General features: G+C 42.6%; 1 protein-coding gene across 1 annotated transcript in view; it reads right to left on the bottom strand.

The window, feature by feature from the left end:
• Positions 1 to 2,827: 2,827 nt before the first annotated feature.
• The window catches only part of LOC109464905 (E3 ubiquitin-protein ligase RNF216-like), a 30,520-nt gene continuing 24,133 nt past the window's right edge, over positions 2,828 to 9,214 (bottom strand). Inside the window, exons 3-10 of the mRNA XM_019762001.1 lie at positions 8,699 to 8,887; positions 8,155 to 8,203; positions 7,568 to 7,667; positions 7,187 to 7,262; positions 6,418 to 6,544; positions 5,968 to 6,009; positions 3,516 to 3,539; positions 2,828 to 2,916 (exon numbers count right to left, since the gene is read on the bottom strand). Of these exons, the coding sequence (XP_019617560.1) occupies positions 2,828 to 2,916; positions 3,516 to 3,539; positions 5,968 to 6,009; positions 6,418 to 6,544; positions 7,187 to 7,262; positions 7,568 to 7,667; positions 8,155 to 8,203; positions 8,699 to 8,827 (636 nt within the window). The 5' untranslated portion in view covers positions 8,828 to 8,887. The remainder of the gene's footprint in view (positions 2,917 to 3,515; positions 3,540 to 5,967; positions 6,010 to 6,417; positions 6,545 to 7,186; positions 7,263 to 7,567; positions 7,668 to 8,154; positions 8,204 to 8,698; positions 8,888 to 9,214) is intronic.

Raw genomic sequence — 9,214 nt, 5'->3', positions numbered from 1 at the left:
TACTTCCAGTGAGTATTTGTGGTTGCGGGTTTGAAATCGTTGATCATTGCCAGAAACACAATCGGCCCTAACAGTGTTCCCTGTGCTACTCCACATGTAAGGGGCTCCCAGTCCGACAGTGCTCCTTGGTAACGGACACGCTGTCTGCGTCCTGACACGAAACTGCACAACCAAGGGATGAGAGATGGTCTAGTTCCCATGTTGATAAGTTTAGTGATGGCAGTATTGTGACACACGCGATCAAACGCCTTGGAAAAATCTGTAAGTATCAAGGTGCCCACTGATGATTTCATTTCAGATCCCACAAAGAAGAAGTTTAACAAGTCGATGAGACAATGTGTTGTCGAACATCCTTTAGAGTTGCCAAACTGTTTCGGGTCTATTTGAGACGAGATGTCAGACAAAATCCACGACGAGATGAAGCCTTCACAGACTTTCGCGAACTGCGCCGTGAGAGAGACTGGACGAGTTGTTTGGAATAGCAGATATTCAGTCTAGTCCACCTGACTGCGCAATAGCTATGCTGTAAACAGGACTGTGCACACCTTCCTGGGATGCATCAGACTAATGAAACAAACAAACAAACAAACAAACCTTCCTGGGCTGCATCAGACTTATGAAACAACAAACAACAAACCTTCCTTGGCTGCACGGAGAGCCAGGTGGTCTCCTTGAGCTGGTCGATCTGCTCCCAGACCTTCGACAGTAAGTCGGTGGGCTGTCTTCGTCGTTGAGCGCCGTGTCCGGATGGCCTCCTTGGGGAGTCAGACATACGGGGTCAGTTTCAACATTTCCACTGAGGTTCCTTTAAGTCCTATGCCATTGGTATGTAGTTCATATCAATACAGAAGAGTTTATAGTTTCTTGTCAGGAGAGTCTATCTGTTCCCACCGATGCATAATCTCCCTCCCCTTGTCCTATAATTGGTCATGTCCTTGGTATTGAAATGGACAATCCATTGGTTATACTACCAGCGACGTCTCAAAAATATGCATTAACATCAGTATCAAAACTGCTAGGCAGATTTAAGGCCGATCCTCTACCTTCTGTGGTCGGGAGGGGCATCCAGCACCGACAGCACGCGACTCAGCCTTCACACAGAACGCATGTTTAAATTTGTTAGATCTCAGTAATGAATTCTGGAGTCCTTTCTTCAGTATTACCAGTACCAACAATGCAGAATATCTTCATTGAAGTTCAGGAAGGTAAACATCATTAAACATAATGTATACAAATCAAGACCTTGTTTGCATAATTTATGTGGAAATAATAGAATGGCACTGTTTGTTAATATAATACCTATAGTCTTTTTGGTTGAGAATATGATAAAGTGATATAATTCATGGAAATGAGGATCCTATCAGCACAATCAGGGGGAATAATCTATAATTTGTCAGCCATAAAGATTAACATCATTTGGCAAAGGTATGAGATTGGGGAACTCTAGTTACTCCGTGAAGGAGGTCAGGACCTCCGGACGGAGTGTTGTGAACGGCTGGTTTTTCATGTTCGCAGTCAAAACACTGGGTTCTCTTTGTGTAATCGGCACGCAATTTTATACGCTGTCTGCGGGCATGCCCGTGTTGATGCATGAATGTGTATTTTTGCCGTTGCTGCTTTCGCGGTCAATGTAATATTGCAGATGCACCCCTACAATTACGAGGCGAATTGGAATGGTCCAGAAAAATGAGTTGTTTGGAATAGCAGTGGGGGGGTGGAACTTCATGCAGACATGCGGAGGGTCGATAAGTGGTACCATAGATGTTCGCAGCCAAAACGCATTGTTCCGTACGTAGCATTTCTGTGTAATTTGGCATGTGGTGTGCCATTATGCCCGTGGTGATGCACGTCTTTTTATTTTTACCCTAGTAGTTTTGATATTGGAGTAAATGCTTATTTTTGAAACATCCCTATAATGTCGTTGAAATGGTTTTGCCCGGGTATCTGACCGGCGGCAGTAACACTCGCGCGTGCTGGCCACATGGCCAGTCGCGCTTAATAAGTAACAGGCACGGTAAGACGGTGGGGCTTTCTTTGTTACAAGTGACACGACCATGATAGATAATGATAGTCCGATCTTTATGTGAATGCAAAGATTGTGTGTGTGTAATTAAAATGAACTTCGAACTTGAAGCACAGTATCTTTACACGCCCTCTAGCTAGGAGCAATAATGGATTTGGGTCTTTTTATGTTTTATCATTGTGACGCGCCCTCATTGTATTAACCGTTGCCTAAGGTCTGGCGTTGACGCTTGGGATTATTTTTGTTGCAAAATATAAAATTTCACGGAGGATTGTCACCTATGGCTTCTTGTTGTTCTTACAATGTTTGGCATTTTGGGTGGCGTTGATACTCTCACTGTATCTGCCTTTCTCTTCTTCTGAAGTACAGTAATGATAGCTAAACAACATTGCTTGCAGATCGAAGCATTCCATTCACAAACCGCGGTCTAGCCGTGGCGACTCTAGCAGGGCCTCTTTTGCTTGTTTTGTATTATACAATGGCCCTACAGAGTCGTGGATGCCCCCATTGGGAAATATCAACTTTAGCCGACTGTATTAGGACGGTACCTTTACGCCCAGCTTTCTGGGTGTTGCTAGCTTCCCAACACTCTAACTCACTAGGACGGGGGGTTTCCGGCCTTCTTAACCCAAGTCAGAGCCCGCGCGGCGACCATTTCCGATCAATACCAATGCTTAAGCTCACTCGGGAATCAACAAAAATTCTGGTTTCATAAGTATAATATATAGCGTTTATTTACAAAATACATAATATACTCAATTCTTTTGGTAAAATAACATGACATTGTAATGCAATAAAAATGAATTACCTTTCATGGCGAGTGTATTCATACCCCTGGTAGTCGGTCAATACTGGTTGTTTATGGGTAGTCCCAACAGGGTTAATGGTGTACCCTATGGATGGGACAAAAAATGTAAGTCAGTCATGTATCATTGTCATGTATCGTAACATCGTTATAAATTTATGCAAAACGCCAACAAAAATGGCGTTCAACAAAGAGGGTTATTTTCCTGTAAAAAATGAAAGCATGGCATCTTCAGCAAATTAGTGCTAAAGTATGGCAAAACCCTGCAAAATGTATAGATTTAGTACACAGTCAGATCAAGAGTTACATGCACACTGCCATCCTAGCTGTTATCATTACCCTATCTTGCTGAGGGCCCCCCCCCCCCCAGCTACGGGCATGAAATGTAAGCCTGCATCAACAAGAGTCGCCACGGCTAACAGCCATCCCAAAATATCATGGCGCAAGAAAATTAAAAACTTTCTCCGGCCATTCCTTAGCTTCCAAACACCCACTACTGTTAAATTTTATGTAATGCCACATGTTGTAGGCTACGAAGCGAATGAATAATCGCAAAGGTCACTGGCAGCACAAACATGGAAACGTTCAGGAAAACGAGAAGGCCACAAAAATACATGACTCACTCCACTGACTCACTCCTCTCCAACTAATGCTTTGTTTATTCTTACTCAAACACACTCATAATACCTTCAGTCATCTTGACTACTGCAGCTGAAAGAAAAACAACCCATATCATTGTAATAAGAACATCACTATGCAGTCACATGGTTACCTTACTATAGCCTCCTTCGCAGTCTTGTTGGGCGTCGGCGTTATTTTTTCTCTGAGCGACGCGAGTAATGCGGCCGCGAGGGACGATTTGCTGCCGAGGGAGTTTTGCCACGGAGAGAAGGTTTCGCGCTCCAACAAGACTGCTTGCAGTCGGCGACTAGAAAGGGCTATCAAAAAACACTTAGGAGCGATTAGCATGGATGTGTGAACTTCCCGCAATAAACGCCACCAGTGCAGGGAGGTGTTCACGCCCCGTTGCTTGACGAGCCAAAACCTGCAACTCCTAGCGGTCGCCGATCAACCCGTCGGTAGAACGCCAACCATTCCCGAAAACAGAGCCCTATCCACTCAACAAAATCCCGTAGTCATTGCTGCTACGAAAAACAACTTTAAACAGATCACTACCAAAGGAACCTGCAAGCTAAACGATATTACTGGGGGACACATAAACAAAGTGCCGCCATGTTGTTTGGTGCCGGGTTGATCTCACTGGTCATGGGAGGGTAACGCACCGCTCCGCAGCAAGTTGCGTAATAGAAAGAATGGCACATTTCACCAGCAAAAATAGTACTGCAAAGTTTGTCTTGGTCTGTTTGCATGGGATACTTAATAAGTATGCACAGCAATGCCTTTGTTGGAACATTACCAATGTTCATTATTTCTCTGTTGGAACCTTCCACTATAACGCAAGATAATAAAACCAACCGTTGACAAAGGCGAGCGCGTGTCAGCCTTCTCCATGCGTATTTATGAATTACCCTTGCGCGAACATGTGAATTGGACCTGCGCGAACATGTGAATTGCCCCTGCACGAACATGTTAATAGCCTCTATGAAAGGCTGGCTTAATCCGAGGTCCTTTCTAGTCACCAACTGAAAGCAGTCTTGTTGGAGCGCGAAACCTTCTCTCCGTGGCAAAACTCCCTCGGCAGCAAATCGTCCCTCGTGGCCGCATATTACTCGCGTCGCTCAGAGAAAAAATAACGCCGACGCCCAACAAGACTGCGAAGGAGGCTAACCATACTAGAACATCAGACTCACAGACCATCCGCCTTCCTAAACCTCGAACAAATGCACAGAAAAGAAGATTTTTGTATAGAATGTCCAGTGCCTGGAATGAAATGAAGTTGTGATGATGTACATGTATATAGCTTTATTTTAATCTGTTTTAATATGTTGTAATTGCCATGTATTTGTGTTTTGTAAATATGTCATGTGTGTCTTTGAAGGACCACAGGAAGAATTATTCATTTGTTGTAAGCTAAATGTGGATCCCAATAAAGTCAAAGTCAAGTCAAAGTAGACTGCAGAGAAACAAGAAGGAATTGAAATTTTCAATTAATAATGAAGCATAATGTTTACCTTCACACAGTCTAGACTAAAAACTATTTCTCTGTTTTGGAATGAAAGCTCATCTATGTTGGACCAAAAATTTTGACATCCTCCGCAGACTCCAAATCTAATGCGAGCGGGCGGAAAAAAACACTGGAAGGCAGAAGAAAAGTGTCCAGACTATGCATGATGTACAAAATGACTAGTTGGTGGATGTCCCAACTACTTAGTACCTAATACCAGCCCAGAAGAGAACAAGAAATAGTCATGCCTTCAAGTAGTACCAGAGTTATCAACCTAGGATTGAGGTGTTCAAGAATTCATTCTTTCCTAGAAGTATCGCAGAGTGGAACTCGCTGTCACCTAGTACAGTAGTGGCATTGTCATTAGATAGCTTTAAACAATGTCTAGAATTAGATGTTCAAGGGTTAGGTGTAACAAGTCGGTGTAATGTAGCCAGCTGCCGCCTTGCCGCATTATACACCACTTGTAAGTTAAGTGGAGGTACCTGGTTTCTTTCCAGAGCCTCCTTTACCCAGGCTGGCTGTGGAAGCAAAAACAAGTTTCAAATCTTTTTTTGATCAATTGTCACGTATCAGTAAAATCTCATGTGAATAAGGTCACGTGTTTGTAAACCATAATTCTCGCAAGATCACATTGTGAAGTGATTGGTCATTAATTATCCTGATGAAGGCGACAGTGGTCGCTGAAAATTTGATCCCTGTACAATTATGTGTTGGAATAAAGTTCAACCTTTAATTTTTACTATAAGTTTCAAATCTATGTATCAAATTTATCAAAGACACATAGTATTACCACCGTGAGTACTGAATCTAGTCACTGAAGAAGTAACTAAAATCCATGTTACCTGGTCTCAGTTGCTTGAGTAACTGTTTTCTGGCGTAACTTTAGGGGTTAGTTAGGTGGTGTTTTTGGGTCTTGACAATGTTCCAACTCAAACACTTCAACAATTCTAATATGTAAGTTTTTATGTGAATTCTGAGTTGGAACACAGACTCCACAAGATCAGTTCTCACCATTAGGAATGCTATCCAGCACTACAGGGTCTACTGCACTCTCTGTGAGGAAAGATTATCAACCAATCATCAGGGTGCATGTTAACCACCACCAGCACCACAGCAGTCTTCTATAATTATTGCAGTTTTGATTATGATTGTATCAGTACAATTGTGCTTGCATAAAAAGTTATTAACAAAAACAGTTGCATAAGGCAATTTTTCTTCTAAAAACTATGAGGCAAAATCTGAAGCTGACCTCATGCAAAATATATCTCCATCTAGCCTAGACATTCAATCTTATATTATTCAAACTGGGGTGCCTGAAACTTGCAAAGTCAGCTGATACCTTAACCCATCAACAGAAATATAAAGATACAGAATGGAAAATCATGTGTTTGGCCATATAAATTTAAACCCATCTAGAGAGAAGTATTTATGGAAAACTCAGTAAACAGACTATACTAGTACTTGTTTTCAAGCAGTGACCAGTGACGTCCTCCTCCTTTGGAGCCTTGGTCTGAGGCGGCTGCTGCACGGCCTGCTGGGATTGCTGCTGCTGCTGCTTCTTCTTCTTCTTCTTCTTTTTGTTGTTCGACTGAAGAAAACAGACATTTATAGGAGAAAAATCAATGTACAAGAGACCCTCGGTGTTTGAAGAAGGACAATGCTTACAGGTGATCTAAACATAGTACAGTAACAATTTCTTTAACATTGGCAGTGGTCGAAATACTTTTTTTCAGTGCTCTGCAATATTGCAGAAGAGTAAAAATTTTGTTCTGCAATTTGGAAATACTTTCTGCAAATACACAAGCCTCCATACTACAATCTTGCAGGTTTATAAGGCCTAGGAAAAAAAATGTTGTGTTCCGGTTACCCGACCGACCCTATGAGAAAACCCCCGACCCTAGCCTTTTTTGGGCCGACCAAAAATTTTGAAGTCTACCGTATGACTCAGTGCTTTTAGGATCTTGTCACCTCCTTCTCAGCTAGTAGATGTACATACATGTGTCATATCAAAACTCAACATCTGAATACTGCTTTGATCACTGCTAGTGTGGCACGCTTACATACCTGAATGTGGATTTAACAGTAAGAACTTGCTTCCAAGGAAAGAACGACACATACATGTCGAGGAATGAAAATAATAAAAAGGTACTTCAGAACATTGAGCCCACTTAAAAATTTTTGAGGTTATTTTGTCTTGACTTGTGACAGTGAACCAAAAAGTATTACAAACCTTCATACACTCCGGGTTCTGGCAGCGGAAAACTTTGTCTCCCTCCGCAAGGATAGCATAGTCACAGCTGGGGCACCTGTAACACAATCTGAGAGTTAGTATGCTAAACTTTAATTTAACACAAAGGGTACACAAGGATCAAATTTTCAATGACCACTACTGCCTTCATCAGGATAATTAATGACCAGTAACTTCCAGGCATAAACCTAGTTTCCTTCAAAATAAAATGGAGGAAAGTCAAGTAATCCTTTTAGCCCTTTGTAAGGGTACGAAAAGTGTTCCTCAACTCAGAAACTCTAACATGTCTTCCAAACACATGTACACAGGTATGTGTGTGCCTTCATGTAACCATGGTGACTGTTGCCGTGGTGATGACCTTACCGTACGAGGTCGTCCAGCCCTGCCAGGTTGATGTTCTCCTCCTCCAGCCTCTCCTCATACTTCTTCAGCATGTTCTCAGGAAGGGCCTTCTCCAGCTGACCTGGGGGTAAAGGTAAAAAGTCAATGGTCAACTTCATGACCTTACAGCCAAGGTCAACATATTGACCTTTGGATATTTTTTTTGAAGCATGTAACAGCTAAAGAGAAACAATGCTTTCCACAATGAGCACATTAAAGTGTGGAAAGAATTTTCTTGTGGAGAAATATATTTGATGAAACATTGAACAATTGTTCAGTGTTCTAGCTAGCATAGATTGAGTGTTGGGGCCTCCTGCACTGTGATATAACTGTGCTTCAACCAGTACAGGTGTTTTTTGGGGGAGAACCATGTAACTGTTCATATAGCTTTCAAAAATGAAGATCAAAATTGGGTAAAAACCATTACACAATTTTCTTGGTTGAAAAAAACTAACTGGTAAAGACCAGGGAGAAACTAGGACCACCAATGTGTTGATATGAAGAAGGAAAGGCTTTACTTCTGCAGACAGGTGCCTTCTCTACACGTGTGGCTGTGAGTTGTAACTTACCCATGGGAAATGTGCTGTCACAGCCGTCAGTCATGCAGCTCAGGGATGCCTGCAGGGAGCGACACATGTCAATCATCCCCAAACTTTTCTTTCTATGGGACAATCCTGGCACATGTAGTATGTTTCACACATAAACACCACTCTCCCCAACCCGTCAACATGCCCTCCCCCTAAAGGAAAGTAGTACAAGACAGATTTTCTGATACTTTGAGGCTAAGATTATGCTGCATTTTGCCTGTGTACCACTATACATCTTGACATACATAAACCTAGTAGGTAAATATTTGGGTGCACAGGTGCACCCATGGAAAAAAAAATGGGTGCACAGCTCCAAAATTTGGGGCACCAAGGTGCACATGCACCCAGTATTTCCAGCCTACTCTTCTTACCTGTCCTGAACCAAAGACCTTCTCCTTGGTGTAGTTCTTGAGGCAGTCCACACAGAACAGGTGTCCGTCGTAACACTGGACCATGTCCTCAAATGCAACAACTCCCTCCCAAACCTACCAACATGCCAAAAAACCATCACGACCCCTTTTCTTACCTGTCCTGAACCAAAGACCTTCTCCTTGGTGTAGTTCTTGAGGCAGTCGACACAGAAGAGGTGCCCGTCGTAACACTGGACCATGTCCTCAAACGTGACCTCGCCATAGCAGCAGCCGCACTCAATCATCTGCCCCGCCGTCTCATACTGTTCCTCATTCAGACGCAGGGCTAGGAGGTGGTCCGCTTCCTAAGAAGGGGAGAGAAAGTTAGTATCTATTGAAAACGATAAACTCAAGGTAACATTTACAAACAAATGCATATGTCCACCTTCATATGGTCTGGCCTAACAAACGACTTCTTACTCAAACATATTCATATTCTAGTTACTGTACATGTATATCGTGACAAGCCCTTTCCAGCTTTGTCCTGCTACAAAATGTAACCCAACACCACAGGGTGTCTTCTGCAGCACCAGTTACCATGGTGACAGACATATAGTCCAGGTCAATGACCTTATGTGTTTGGAGAAGAAGAAGAAACTGAGCCTTCAGCGAAGGTAAACATATAGATTTGG

Source organism: Branchiostoma belcheri, unplaced genomic scaffold (assembly GCF_001625305.1).
Source record: "Branchiostoma belcheri isolate BF01 breed outbred unplaced genomic scaffold, Haploidv18h27 scaffold143, whole genome shotgun sequence".
Taxonomy (NCBI): domain Eukaryota; kingdom Metazoa; phylum Chordata; class Leptocardii; order Amphioxiformes; family Branchiostomatidae; genus Branchiostoma; species Branchiostoma belcheri.
This window is presented reverse-complemented; position numbering and strand designations above follow the sequence as displayed.